General features: G+C 33.5%; 1 protein-coding gene across 3 annotated transcripts in view; it reads right to left on the bottom strand.

Moving 5' to 3' along the window:
• DPP10 (dipeptidyl-peptidase 10 (non-functional)) overlaps window positions 1-16,356 on the bottom strand; it is a 1,217,772-nt gene that overhangs the window by 89,170 nt on the left and 1,112,246 nt on the right. For all 3 annotated transcript variants that reach the window (XM_012726412.1, XM_004674706.2, XM_004674707.2), the window contains exon 8: window positions 5,061-5,181. In XM_012726412.1, coding sequence (XP_012581866.1) covers window positions 5,061-5,181 — 121 coding nt within the window. The remainder of the gene's footprint in view (window positions 1-5,060; window positions 5,182-16,356) is intronic.

Raw genomic sequence — 16,356 nt, 5'->3', positions numbered from 1 at the left:
CTGCCTGTTCTGCTCCCCACTCTGTCTCTGGTGAATCCTCTCACTGCCCCTGCAACTCTGGCCTGTACCCCAGTTCTGTATGAATAAATAAATAAATCTTTAAAAAAAAATCATAAATGGTGTGGCATTCCATGCCAGTGTAGGTTGACTCTTCACTGTCTCTTTTATACTGATGAAGAAAATCTCACTACACAAAGATGTTTACAGAACATGTTATAAAAGACCCTTAAAATCCTCAACATAAACACAGAAATAAAAAAAAAAAGCAAATATAAAACCATTGTGCTAATATTAACAGGTATTCTGAAAAGTAAGCTAATTTTATCCATTTGTAGTTTACCAACTCAGACAGATAGACTTTCCAGAGGATGCCACTGTGAGGTCGGTAGATCTGTGGTTAATACCCCCCCCCCATTTTCACATCACACTGTTAATTTTTCTTAAAATAATTGTTAACACTGATAACCTCCCACTTCTTATTTACACCTCCATCCCCTGAATTTTGTTGCTAGCTCCAGCAATAAACTGCTTTTGTTCTTGTGAAGTTCAGATAGCACTACTATCTGAATTAGCTGTTTTACTTCCAGAGACTTAGCATTACTCATCAACTTTATTTCCTATGGCTCTCACATCTACCTCTCTAATATTTTTCTTTTATCTGTTCACTGTCAAGTTTTATAGAAATTTCATATTGTTTAATAAATAAATGTTGAGTTGATAAATGAATATGTCTTCTTGTGCTCAAGAGAAGTAAAATATAGTGTGAAAATAGACATTTCACATTGTTCTCATTAAACAAACCAAAAGGAATAACAATCACAATCTGTTGAAAAGAATATTGTCTATCCTTAACTTTTCTTTGTCAGTTCTTTTTTCTTGTCATACTCAAGAACAATGCAAAAAATTATTTAAGAAGTCACTCTATATTCCCCATCCTATCAGCAATAATTCTATTTATACAGTTTTCTTAAAGTTAATACTAGAAATAGAAACAAGAAGTTGTAAAATGATACGTGTCAGGATTTTAAAGACTTGACATTAGCTATTGTAGCTGGGAGCAACAGTTACACACACAGATTGATCGGTGTGATCCTAAAAAGATTACACCATACCCATAAATTTCACCATAGAAACATTTTATTATCTTTTTATGTGACTCCTTCTGTCATCTTTTTTCTCCCCTATGACATTTAAAGAATATAAATTTCAATAAAAAATAAGTGAGAATGTTACACATTACTTCTTGAGAAGTCTTCCACACATACTAATTCAGATTATAATTGATTTTTGTAACATAATCAAGAAATAATCACACGTATAGCATTGAAGAGCATATAAGAACATATGCATTCTTAGCAGATATTAAGGTGTTTTGGTGAGTGAATGTTGAAAGGAAAAGAGAAGGTCTAGAAACTGAGAGCTGTCAGCATATTGAACAAGCAAAGAGACAGTGGGAAAAAAAGCTGCATGTGTAACACCTGAAGCATAGATTGGCGAAGGCAGGGCAAAAAGTTGAAATAGACCATGGCATCTGAATTGCCTAAATCCCTGTGACAAACCTTAACATTGATCACTGTAGTAACCTCCCCAACTTTTTTTTTTGTTCTTCAAACAAAACAAGAAATTGAGGTAAACCTATAAATAGTCATGTTCACAGTCTTTGGGTGAGGAAACATCAGCGAAATCAAATGGCTTACATCCCATGTCAGATATTACACTTTAGAGAACAGTAAAAGATTTTGCAGATAGAGTGGCACAGGATGAAGAGATGTCTTTAAAGAAACACATTCAGAAGCAAGGTCTACCAGTCATGAGAGCTGAAACCAAATCCATGTCATCTATGCTCCTTGATTTTGGTTTCTTTGGTACATGATTGGATATACACTAGCACTGTGAAGACTGAGTCATGTAAGACATCTGGAATGTTCTAGTATTTGTACAACATAAGCGCAGATCGGGTCAAATTTAATTTGCCCAGAAGTATACTATTTTTTTCTTTACCTATTTGGAATTCATCTTTTTTTTTTTTTTTTTTTTTTGCTATCTATTCTGTCCATCCCCTGAAGAGTTTTCTTTCTTTCAACCTATATGAATAGATATTTGTTCTCTAATAAAGAAAATAAACTTATTTGACAGATGATGATCCCAAGTTTCTCTTTATAGTTTCTTTAAAAATATAATGCCATAAACTATAAAATGCCTTCTCTTGAGGACAGAAACCCATGAGATCTTGGTCAATCATCAAGTCAGCATATTCTATATTGTATATAACTTAAAAGTTCACTGATATTAAGATCACATTACTCACCCAACGGAGGATGAAAGTCCACTATGAAGCATCAATGTTCCCATAAAATTATTTCTCTCTTCCCCTAAACTCCTTACTCCTATGAATGTCTGCTTTCTGTGTCAGTCATTACTATTTGTCCAAAACCAGAACATAAATAATCATCCTTGACTTTCTTCATCCACCCAAACCATTACTTTGATTTGTTCTCTGATGTATCTCATCACATAGACAAGTGTGTGGAGCACAGCAGGTTTTCAATAATATCCATTGAATGAGGGAATGAATGAATGGCTGAAGTGATTCACTTTCCTTATAGAATTAAAAGTATTGATTCTGGTGTGAAATTATACCCCTAAGTCATATATAGTGTTATATCCTCTACATTTAACCACTAAGATGTACCTATTTTAGTACCATGTCAATTTTAGAGCCTCCCCTTATCTTACTGCTTTAACCCTATTCCGATTGCTCATCAACTCTTGATAGAATATAGAAAAGGTCTTATAGCTGTTCAATGGTCCCTTATTCTATTTGATCCCAGCTTCTCACTGCAAAATGATCTATTTATATGGAAGACCTAATCTTGACACTCCCTTACATAAAATGTTCTATTAGTTTCTCCATTCATTAGTAGGGAAATAATTGAATCCCCTGGTTATTTTTTGGGTCACTAAACCTTTCATATTTTATGTCTCAATGCCAAGTAAATTTTAATTCCATGGGCATATACCTTATAACTTAAATATAATATGCAATTGTAAGCTAGTAATTCTTGCTAGGATTTTCCTTACTATACTCTTTTTATATGTAATACATATTAATCTCCAGGCTCAAATCAGAAGGCTTTGCTTTTAGTCCCTCAAATGGGTTGTCTTACTCCCTGTTCTTTAACAGGACTCTGTGTTTACTGTTATTTGACAAGTTATCACATTACATTGACAGTTTCTTCATATGTCAGGGAGTCGACACGACTCCAGTACTAATTTTAATATAAAGATCATATTTTAGGCACTGGAAAACTCTAAATTCAGGCATCAAGTACATTTTATACTTATTTCTTCAATTTATTGGGCCATCCCAGACCTTTCTAATAATTTGTCTTTTTGAAATAGGAATGCCAGAGTCACTAAATGTACTCCCAACCAAAGAACTTTACTTGAGTATTTGCATTTTTTTTAAAATTTCATGGCATAATTATTACTGATGTTTTCACAGTAACTTCCATCTTTATGGAATAAACTGAGACTTCTGAAACTTTTGTTATTTGATACTGACAAAATATATTAGAGACAGAAAAATACATATACATAAAAACATGAAAATCTCAAGGGCTATAACAACCCTCCTTTAATAAAATAGTTTCATCCAGCAAAATCTTTTGACTATAAGATCCTGAAAGCAGTAGTTTGATTTGTTCCCTATGCATGTTGGCACATAGACAATCACCTAGAACACAGATTTTCAAAATGAGTGAAACAATGACCTATGGAATTAAAAATAGACTCTGTGAATTTCAAGCCCTAGCTAATAAAGAATGCTGTAAACTAGTGTTACCTTAATAAAGAATTGTATTAAAAATATTGGCTCTAAGGTAGAAAGCTTATATTTCCTAATACTGTCCAAGAAATAAATTTATTTTTTGGAAAATTCTTAGCTTCATAAATTATAATCAAACAAATAACTTAGTTTAGGCTTGAAATAGTTTGCCATTATCAGTTGCAGGTCTGAAATCTAAGTTTTTTTTTTTTTTTTTCAATGTATAGAACAGGTTTATTTGAAAAGGGATAGGAAAGTAAAGTAAAGGACATTTACATAAGCACAAGTAGGTAGGAAGAGCTGCCCTGAAAGGGACAAGCTTGCTGAGAGGCCTGTATGATTGCAGGTGAGTGGCCTTAAGAGAGCTGCCTCCACTGAGGGAGGCCGAAGACAAGCCCCTGCATGGAAGAAGAGAAATGGTGGAAAGAAACACTTGCATAGTCACAGGTGGTCAGAGGACTACTGATTGAAATTTAAGTATTAAACTCAATTTTTGAGTCTTCCCCAGGTAATTGCACCTATAATTAGTATATGATAAACTGGGCTATATGCATTTTATCACCTGACTCTTATATTTTTCATCTATGACTAAAACATGATGTAATAGTTATTGCAAATGTGCAAGCGATTCGTTTGGTAGGTTTTGTTTTGCTCTCTGTTCAATGACTTTTTAATTGAGACAAGTGTCCCTAATAAGATGACTAAAATCAAGTAGCTTTCATGTACAGTGAAGATGTTTTTGCTGTTTCTTTTCCAAATAGCCAGAAAAAAAGAAATCAGCATTTAATTCTAGGTGATGTAATCATTCACTTTCACTAGTTAAAGATCAACAACAGTAAAATCTATCTAGTCTGAACAAATGCATGTATATGTACCAAATGTGGAATCACATAATTAGATGTAAATTATCACGTGTCAACACATGAACACAAGCAAAGACATGAAAACATGAAGGCATATTTGAGAGGAAATGAGGAGAAGAAATAGTGTTAAAAGTATTGTTCTGGAATGAATTGATTTTTATTACAGATTTTTTTATTAAAATGGGGGGGGAGGGAGGGAAATGCACGGGACTATGGTGGTAGCACAGGGGTGATTTGGTGATGGGAAACCCGCGGGGATTACAATCGAGATGGAAAAAAAATGTGCAAAATGATGTAAAAATAAAAAAAATAAATAAAAAATAAAATATATCAGTTGCAGTTTTTTTGAATACTAAGTTTGTTCAACTCACCTTCATATAACCAGTCAGCAATTCCATTAAAAATAATTCCTTCTTTTCCAGATGATGTTAATCGCAATGAACTGCTCTTTATATCAGATTGATAGTAGATATTATTTTCAAAAATGTAAATCTGGATCAAGAAACAAAACAAACAAAACCCCATGAATTAGGAAGCTTCTCAGTCAAAGTGCTTAGGTTTAATTACTTGCCTACTTTCAATTTGCTTTTATTTACTAGATATATTTGTATTGCTTTCAAGTAATGGTTATTACTTTCCCTATCATATCAATATCAAGTGGTCATTTGGAACTGAATGACACTATTACTGATGCTTTAAAAACTGTACCTTCAGGCCCTCCCTGGTGGCGCAGCGGGTTAAAGCACAGCACTGAGAAGCTAAAGCCACTTCAGCATGAGTCCGATTCCTGCCTGCCCCCGAGGAGACCACATGGCGCGGCAGACCTCTCCTGACCGGCCCGCTGCTCCCCACAGCAGTGTACTTCCTTGCTCTGCCTGTTCTGCTCCCCTCTCTGTCTCTGGTGAAGCCTCTCGCCACCCCTGCACCTCTGGCCTGTACCCCAGTTCTGTATGCATAAATAAATAAATCTTTGAAAAAAAATTGTACCTTCAATAACAACATTTCACCTACTTGTCTTTTTCTCATGCCTCAAAACTGGTTCTGGGTTTGAAATAACAGTTTGCATACTTAAAGAGACTGACAACTAAAACTAGATGTCACTTTAATAATTACATTCAACAGGTTTGAACAGCTTCAATTTGGCACCCTTACTTTTACCATAATGGATTTAATGACCAATAAGATGAACTTAGAAGAATCCCTCTGATTCTGTCCAGTTCAACTCACAGATCCACCAATGACAGGAAAATTTGAGAAAAATCCTTTCACTTAAATTAACACTCTTTCCTATGCTCCAATTTTCTCTAGAAATGTTTTCCTAAAATAATATAACACTAATAAAAACCTTGATTTGAGGGTTCAAGAAAAACTTTTAAGTGTTAATTTTTTATTAATGTCATACATATCATTATTTTATGTTTGTCATTTCACAATAGATTTCTCCCCTCAGTTATGCTCACCATAATCTTGCCGCCACCCAAGCATCTATACCTTTCTACTGTACTCTTAGCCCCTGACACCTCTCCCTCGAATCCCTCTAATCCCCCACTGTATCTCCATTCGCTCTTGGATGTCTCAGATCTATGATCAGTTTTCAAGTATCCATTTTAAAGTCTTTGCCCTATACTTTGTTTGGTTTATCAAAATTCCACATATAATGAAACCACCCAGTACTTTTTGTTTTCATTCTGGTACACTTCACTAAATTAATCCCCTCTATTTCCATCCACAAATGTTGCCACAAATGGCATGAGTTTAGCTGTTTTGATTGCTAAATAGTATTCCATTGTGTATGTGTGTGCACAGCCCATGTCTTCTAGATCAACTCATATGTTCTGGGGCATTTAGGTTGTTTTCATATCTTGGCTATTGTAAATAGCACTGCCATAAACAAAGGGTATCAGCTTTCCTTTGAAATTAATATTTTTGTAATTTGAGCACTTTATAGAATTTTCTAAAATATTATCAACAACAAAATCACTTCAACCACAGAAGCAACATGGAAATTAAAAAGTTTTTATCCACACAAATGGAGTTTCTCTAATGGAGGTACTTCAGAATCTGTTTATATATAATTCAGTATAAAATATTTTTATGCAGACATTTGAATATGTCTATGTAATAATGTCACCTTCACAGAAATGCACACTTGGTGACTTTGATGATTATCTTGCCCTTTCCAAATCTCTGTCTTTTACTCTATAAGTATAGATAAGACTAACCTGCCCTAGGGATCTTTTGTGAAGAATAAATGAGGTGAGGAATACAAAACTGATAAAACATGTGGCTATCACTCAAAACAGGTCTGATTTGACATAAGATAACTTGGTTTGGAATCCTAACTTTCTTGGAGGATACAAGCTCTAAATCAAAATACAAACTCTTTATCTTCAGTCACTGTGTAAATTATCTCAAACGATTGACCAGCGTTATCTATCATATTGGGTTGGCATCAGGGATGTAGAATAGTAACAGGAATAGTGGGTTGGCAGCAGTATCAGTAGAAAGGGTAGTCAGTGGGAAAGGGAGGGGCTGGTTATCAACAAATGATATCTACTGTCTTTGTTTAGAAAAACTTAAATGTGAGTAGGAAATACAGTTTTTATTGAAAGCCTGTAGCTCATACATAGAAAAAAGTTTGAAAACTCTATCTCAGGTTTCTTAAAAAATGGACGGAAGTCATTTTATTGATTTTCATAATACCTCATTAAGGAAAATCTTAATTTTACTCTATTCATCTAAATCTTCAGATTTATATATTTTGTTTACTATCTCCTTTTGCCTCTTTAGTGACACATGAAATATGTACAGAGAGTCTCTAAACTGGAGGTACTCCCCTTTTTGGACCTAAATTTTCCATAGGGATATTGCGAGTAATCAAAACTCAGATCATCCACACCCAGGCTACTTATTCATGCATGACTATTATTAGGAGCAGGGGTGACTTATCCCAAAATGATATTGTTCAAAATCTTCAGCTTTCTAATCAACATAGTTAATAAAATCTCCACGATTTCAGCAGATGTATGAATTATCCAAAACCAATGACCAGTAATTACATTTATATTTGAAGAACAGATTGGATGATATTCAAATCCATATGACACTGACATCTGCTTCAATGTAAAAGAATGAGCAATAAGGACTAAGAATTTTAAATTCCATTCAATGAAAGCTCCAATTCCAAGGGATGACCACAAGCTCATCTTTCTATGGACAAAAAAATTAGTGACTGTTTTTATGAAGATTTACATTTGTAATTTCTCACTCCTTTTTAATTGCCAAGGTTTTTCCTTGAATTATGTTAGTTTCAAATAAAAATCACAAACTCTAGCCAGTAGCTTAGCAATATGAGAGTTACAAATATTCCTAGATACTATTTGGGCACTCTAATGAAACTAAACTGGACTCAAATGACACTCATTGAAACTAGATTTAAATTACATCGAAAATATGACAACCACAAACCATTTATCTTATGTTTCTGATTAAACCGTCAAAATAGTTTTGACACCATTAATCAATTTTTGAATGAGCCACCTACAAAATGTAACAAAAATGGAAAGCTATTTGATCAATTAATTATTCAATTTATAGAGAAAGCCATTGTACCAGTTTTTCAAAAGAAAGAGGATTAACACAAGAAACAATTCAAGCAGGTAAAGTTACCACAAATTAACAGACGGGTAAGTTGGCAACTTAAGAAGCAAGAGTAATAATAAGTAATAAGTGTTCCAAGAGGCAGAGGAGGCACTGGTATGGGCAATTTGGTAGAGGGTGCATGGGACATATGCACATATTTATGCATATAAATATAACCTCAGAATTAAGGTAAACATAAAAAAAATCAAGAAATTAATCAATGTGCCAATCAACATTGCTTGTTAACAAGTGATTTGACATGATCTGTTCATTGCTGAACTGAAGGAAGAAAAGCTGATTTTCAATTTTATGTCTCCTCTCCCTACCTCCACAACCACCAGCATGTTTCAGATTTCGATACTAAAGCAGAATGAATTGTTGGATGAAGATCTTCATGCTCACACTCAACCAGGTTGTGATAAAGATATAACAGGAAATGAATATTTGATATATGAATTCATTAAGATTTTCAGATTGAGAGTCATCACAATCTAAATGATCCTACCTTCACTGATTTAAGCTGAGACAATGCCTTATATACACTTATAATATCACAGACAGCAAACTTATTTCAGCTTAAAAGATAAAGAACAGCAATATAAAGTAGAAATATAACATTAGATTTCTTATATTACTGAAAAACTATTCTTCTTTCAGTGGTTTAAGTAACTTTCCTGATAATTTTAAATTAGAGACTGTAAATCATTAAAGTATCTTCATGCACTTTAATGGTTTAGGAGTATCTGTGAAGTTGGGAGAGTATTTTCATTGCTTTCTACTGGAAAAATGTAATTAAGAACTATCCCCCAAAATATGTATTTCTGGCAGAGGTTTTGTAAAGGATCCTTTTCTATGTTAGTTGTAAAGATGTGAAGTGTTATGAGCAAATGGGAAAACAAATGGCAACTGGTATAATAAATACCATTCCATCAGCAATCTGAAACTTGAGGCCTTATTTTATAGGAAACAACAGCAAATAGAGACAGTGAAGGGTGATATCAATGGTCCCTGATAGCAAAATGGGAGTCAAAACAAAAACTCACATACACAAACTAGATAATATGGACTATGATTCAACTATATCAATCAATAACATTCAGGCTTTGAGTAGATAAATTAGTGCTACGTGAGTCAACTTGAAGGGTTTTATTGAGGGATTGTCTATAACAAAAGCAAAATACAAAACAAAAAGTGAGTTATTCTGAACTCTTATTTGTGTATCAGTGACAAAACAGATATAAAATGCTAGCAGAACTCTCGCTGACAGAAACACACTGGATATTTGTCTCTTGGTATGCAGCCCTGTATTTGTCCTTCTAATAGTCTTTTTTTTAATTGTGGGTCATTGGAAACCTGGAATCTGTATTTCCATCTTCTCTGAAAACCAGTCTTTTACAGCTTCTTTGCTAGACAGGTACAGTTACATCATAAAAGAGGGAGAAAGCAGTTAGCTAGTAAATGGAAGACATTTGCCTCTGCCAGTGGCTTTACTGTATTATTTTCAGCAATAGTGGTGCAATGGCAGTGTGTGTGTGTGTGTATGTGTGTGTATACACACGACTATATGTATATAGCTATACATACCACTGGTCATTGCTATATATACGTTGGTTGTGTATAACTACTTTAGCTATCTATATCACTTTTATTATGGATGTATGTATGCATGTATGTATGTATGTAAATGCATATTTAAATTTTACAGTCATGAATGGAAGGATATATGCCTTTTAATCTGGGTACATATTTGAGAAGGTGAATGTCAGTGACACAGAGTAATAAATTTGATGAGTAACAGAAGCAGGTAGCCAAATAAGAGACCAAAAAATATGCTAAAAGGACTTGGTCTTTATGCTTGCATATAAATTCTAATGTATAATGTATGCCATACATTAGCATATTGTAATGTGTCAACATTAATCTCATTGACAAAAAGGCATCATAATGATTGATAATACAGAAATTAGTTTAGCAGGTAGTTGCATAAGTAGTAGACATTTAGTTGCTTTAATTTGAAATTAATAATAAAGGTGTTTCCTTTACTTACAGAAGAGTTTTTCAACCTTGGAACTACCAAAATTCATGTTCAGATAAATTGTGTGGAGGGCTTAGTGCATTGTAGAATGATCACCAGCATCCCTATCTCTATATTCAAGGTGTTAGTTATGAGTCCTTCTCTCAGTTGCAATAACTAAAAATGCTTCCAGATTTTACCCTCAAAATTTTTCCTGGAGCAGGACAAAAATCATCCCTGCCCAAATAAGAACTACCAATTTTGAGGGAGATAAATTCTTTCATTCATAAATAAAATAATTTACTTTACTTTCCCCAAATTTAATAGCCAATTTGCAGTTTGTTGTTGGGAAGTATTCTACAAAGTGTAGCTACAATATAAAGATTTTAATTTATAGTTCCCATCTTTGAAAACATTATAATTTTGATGAGGTTAAAAATCTCTAAATATAAAAGAAGAAAAAACACATATCATCAGATTTAGCCACTAGTGGCAGGGGTTGGGAGCAGGGAATTGGTTTGTGGAAACATTTTTTTATTTAAAGATTTATTTATTTATGCATACAGAACTTATTTATGCAGGCCAGTGGTGCTGGGGCAGTGAGAGGATTCACCAGAGACAGAGTAGGGGTCAAAACAGTCAGATTGACTAAATACACTGCTTAGGAGAGGAGCAGCCGAGTCAAGACAGGCCTGCTGCACACCATTTGGGTCACCTCTGGGTGGGGATCAAGCTCACACTGAAGAGGCTGAGGCCAGCTTGCATTGCTGCATCCTAACCCATTACACCACCAGGGAAGGCCTGGTTTGAGGAAACTGTTAAGAGATACTAAGTTATAAAATTGTTATAAAGGACAAGGAGAAATTGGATGTAGAAAGCTACAGAGGAAATAGCATCAGACTGAAGGAACATAATGAAACAAGAACAGAACAACTATGGAGGAAAATTCTATAGGATGTCAGGTATATTACTATATGCCTTGGATGTCACATTCAAAAGCTGATTTAATGATTAAACAGTATGAACCTAGAAAAATTTAAGTTTTTTAGAATGGTGAGTGATTTGATCTGCTCTAGGAAAACATTTAGAAAAAAATATTGGTGGCAATTAAAGAATAAATGGATGGTGAGGATGAGAGACAGTTGACAGAATATAATTTAAATACAATGCTAGAGATGGTAATTGTTAAAATGCAGCCATTATTTCTATTCTATCACAGTCTGCTTATATCTACATTTTTTTTTTTTTTTTTAGATTCTATGGTTATAAGTTCTTCCCTAGATCTTGACTCTGCCTCGCCAGAGTCAACGTGGTAGGTATTTTACACTATCTACATGCCCTTCCCTCTTGGAAAAACCTCTACAATCCTTACCTCTTCCCTTTCCTGAGAAATTTAGAACATTCAGTCTAATCCTGTCTTTTTTGACTCCTGGCTCAGCAACCATACTTCAAACTCATCACACTCCCTGGCTCAAAACTTTCCAAATTTCTATGGAGTCTTTACCTTTTGTTTTACTAGGAACATTTTTTAATGTTCTATCATCAATTTGCCATTTTATTTTTAACATTTTTATATAGAGAGATCTTCACTTTACATCATTATTGGTATTTTGGAAGGAGAGGATTTCAACCCTTTCAGTTATCCCTTCCACAGCGTAACCACCACCAAACCACCAGTAGTCCACGATCACAGTCCATCATGCTCTCTTCCCAAATATTTAGTTTCTCTCAAACTAAATATTCATCATCAAAATGAATTTAAAGTACTCTTATTTGAGAAATATGTGTCAAAATTAAGATTTTATAGAATTTAAACCATTCAATTTTGTATGTATTAATTTTTACCAAGAGAGATTGTAAGAATAAGCCATCTTCAGCTCTATCATGTCCATAAGATATTACAAGACAGTGAGAGTGTCTTTAACAAGTAAATGATCTATATGAGTCATATGCCACTTAATGGATCTGGTTAATTTGAACAAATAGTGAAATTTTTTCCTGTCAGCAATATGCTACATCTCAGTCTAGGGAAAATTCTGTAGAATAACTTTGTAAATAGTTGAGCTACAAACAGAAATAAAAGTTCCTTCTTTTGCTCATAGTGGAGTTTTTTTTGTAACATGAAAAATATAATAAAACTTAAAAAAGAGTATTTTGACTATATACAGGAAAATTAAAATGAAGAAGAGACAATAATAAATGTTACCAAAATATAAAGCAATAAAAACTGTTATATACTTCTAGTGAAAAAGTTAATGGGCAGAATCATTTTACATTGCTATAAGAATTTTCACCAAGACTGATCATATGTACAACTTAAAGATTAAGCAACATCATCCATGGTGTATACTTAACAGAAATGTGCGTGTGTGGTATTCAAAAGACTTGGATAGTACTGCTCAAAGAGTGCTATTTATAATACCCAATAATAATGTCACAAGTCAAATAATGATTACCCTTTAAGGGAAATAGTGACTGTAAAGGAGAATGAAGAGGGTATTGGGAATATGAACCATGATCTTTTACTGTTCACAAGGGTCAACTCTTCATATCTCTGTAAATTTGCTGTAGTATGTTAAATAAAATCATTATTGAATTTTTAGTGTTAATCAAATTAATTAAAATATTACCAATGTGATTTGTGGAAAACTGCAGTGTGGTATTCTACTTATAAACATTCATTTTCCCTAATTTGCTAGCATGTAATAAATTCTGAGTTCCCATTTATATAATGCAAAGTAAATCTATGGGCACAAGTTAAATAGTTTGATTACCTCTGACATTTTGGCTTTTAATAAATCTCTGTTGGTTGTAGAGAATGGCTTTCATTTCTCTTCAGTATCATCTCTGGGACATAGAACAACTTATTCAAATTATTCATGTCACCTTTGCACCAGTACCTGACACTTTAGAGATAGAATCACTACCAGAGAATTCTCATCCTTTGACATTTGCAATTATTCATATCAGGAAGTCCTTTCTAGGAGTTCTCATTTCTTAAAACCTTTACAGAGTATTATGCATTTTACAGGAAGTAAAATACAGCCCATTGTCTTAAATTCATAATTATGTCACTCACTTCTCAGGTCCAAAGCCTGATCTTCTATTCTCTTTTTATCAGAAACAAATGGATACCAGATGAAAGTTAGCAAACAGCTAACTAAGACCAACTATAATCAATCAAATGTCAGAGCAGACTATCTCTTGGCTATGTCAGTTCATAAAACTCATTTAATATAAGAAAAGAACTTAAAATAAATAAATCATTTTTATAATTGAATAATTAGCAAATGTTTGTAGCTAGGGCAGATAAAAGATAGTCATCAACATTATTACATTGTGAAAAAATTTTATGTACTGATTTCTATGTATTAAAATGCTAACGATTTAATTATCTAAAAACTGCATACCCATCTCCATCTGATTTATCTTTTGCTTGTCCTTCAGCACCTCGTCTTCTTGCTTTGTATTCTTTCTTCTCATCCTCCAGCATAAACTGAATATGTACAGTGCACAGTTTACCACTTAGGCACTATGCTAAGATTTTGGGAAATAAAGACAACACAATGACAAGGCCTTAAAAAGTCACTCTAAAATGGTTTCCCCAAATAAAGCACATGTAAGTTAATGTAGATATGAGAGGTAAGGAAAAACATAAACAACGCGTGAGGGCATTAACTTAGTGGAAGTTATTACTGCTTTACATATATATCATGGTCACAGATCTTGAAGTAGAAATCAAAAATAAAAGCAAATTTAGAAAAATGGAATTTTAATCCAAGGGACATGGAGTCTAATTATAGCAATTTCATTTGTAAGATTGGGCAATGAAGTTATTTCAAATCTAGTTTCTTCATTTGTAAAGTGGTGATGTTAATACTTCTCATAGTAGTCTAGAGGAGTAAAGACCAAAATCAAGTCATGAATGTTGGTCTATGTATCTATAAGGTAACTTTTCTAAAAAATTAAAGCTGGCTAATCCTATCTAGTTTTCTGGAATATAAAAATATTTATCAAAGGAAAATGAGCACTGCTATATCCCATACACACTATTAATAATAGCCAAGCTAAGTGCTCTAAAACAAATAAATGGATTAGGAAGGAAGATGCAGTATATATACCCAGTGGAATACTACTCAGCTATAAAAATGGATAAATTCTTGCATTTTCAATATGAATGGATCTGCAGGGATTATATACTAAGTAATATAAGTCAGAAAGAGAAAGACAAATAGGGAATGGTGTCACTTTTATGTGGAATACAGAGAAACAAAATAAAGGATCAGATAAAATTAAAGAATAACAAGCCCTAGAAACCTGACTGTAGAACTGAAGCTTCAGAAAGAGAAGGGGAGATGTGGAAACAAAGCTGGGAGGGAGAACACGCTATGGTGGAGGACTATGGTTGTTTGGTGGTGACTATATGTGGTAATCTAAGATGCTGGGGAGAGCCTGTATCTCTAAAGCAAAAACAACACTGCGTACTGTAAACCAATGGTCTCTTTCTCTCTCTCTCTCACACACAACTGGCAAATAATTAACCATAAAATATCATATATATTTGGAATAATGACATATTTCTATAAAATTCTATAAAGAAACTCAAGCATTTGATAGTGTTTATACCCCTTGTTTCTTTATATCACTAACAAAATATAATTTTTTATTTCTTATTCAGCCACTCAGTATCAGACTTCCCTTCTTATATATGGGAGAACCCTTTCATTATTTGAGCATTGTGTGTGTGTGTGTGTGTGTGTGTGTAAAGAGCTTAAATTCCAATTACAAAGAAAGGGAAACAGATAAAACATCTAGTGGTCATAGTTTATATCCACATATATGACTCTTACTTTTAAAAGAATAAAGTTGCAGTGGAGAAATTTATTCATCAAGGCAACAATGCACCTTCTGATTCCAGCAAGGGCAGAAACGAATGCCTACTAATGTAGATGCTGTCTGCAGCATCTTCATCATATATTCCTAGGCATCCTAATTAATTTTTCCTGAACTCTTTCTTATGTTCAACAATACTGGCACTTCATAGTTTTTGTTCATTTTTTCAGACCTGCAAATCAAAGCTTCTAATTGATTCCGGGAACTTTCAGAAATAGTTTCAATGAATTTACCTTCTGTTGAGAACTTGAGTCTAGTTCTCTTGACTTCCAGGAATCTTAGTTGCCAGGTGGCTTGTAACAGTTTAATCTTCAAAGCCTTATTGAGTCCCTCAAAGCCACTTATGTTGTGAGTTAGCTGAATTAATATATTTCTTACCAACTAGTTACCTCTTTCTAGTCCATCCAAATGCTAGCAAAAAAGCATGGCACAGGTGCTCCTTAATTTCTAACATTAAGACAATTTGATTTTGCATTTGTATTGCAATTCCTTTCACTTTACATGGAGACTCCCATTTTCTTAAGAGATTCCATGAAGGAAGGTTGATGGGGACGGGAGGAAGTCTCATATGTTTATCAATGGGTTTGTGCCTAATACTTTCCAGTTTATGGGCATACTGATAAGAAAACAAATTGAAAAATGCAGAAGGTGGAACCAACCTTGGCTATCTCCACAAACACTTCCCCCACAGCTCTAGAGTCTTTATTCTACTTCATGCAATTTCAAGGCATACTTGGCCACAAATGAAGAAATATAGGTACTTATGTTTTGCAATACAGAAACATCCTGTATTGTTTAGTTGCCAACTGTCAACTAAGATTTCTGGAAGTACAGAAACATAGAATTTTAAACTATACCTTCCAAAATACTAAACATTAATAAAATAACCACAGAAAAATGGCCTTTATAATTATATTTCTAATATTTATTAGTGAAACTATTTTATGAATGTATTGTAATTAAGCCATAATCAACTAAAGACAAGAATCATTTAAATACAAGCATAACTTGGAATCTGGAATAAACATTACTTGAAATATTTCTTGTGCATTTTTCTCCATGTGAGATACTACAGAAATGTCTATTCCCTATGTTTGATCTATCTGTACAATGGGTAC

The sequence above is a fragment of the Condylura cristata genome, unplaced genomic scaffold (assembly GCF_000260355.1).
Source record: "Condylura cristata isolate star-nosed mole 26May11 unplaced genomic scaffold, ConCri1.0 scaffold00002, whole genome shotgun sequence".
NCBI classification, from domain to species: domain Eukaryota; kingdom Metazoa; phylum Chordata; class Mammalia; order Eulipotyphla; family Talpidae; genus Condylura; species Condylura cristata.
The sequence above is the reverse complement of the archived record's forward strand: the minus strand, read 5'-3'. Positions and strand labels throughout refer to the sequence as shown.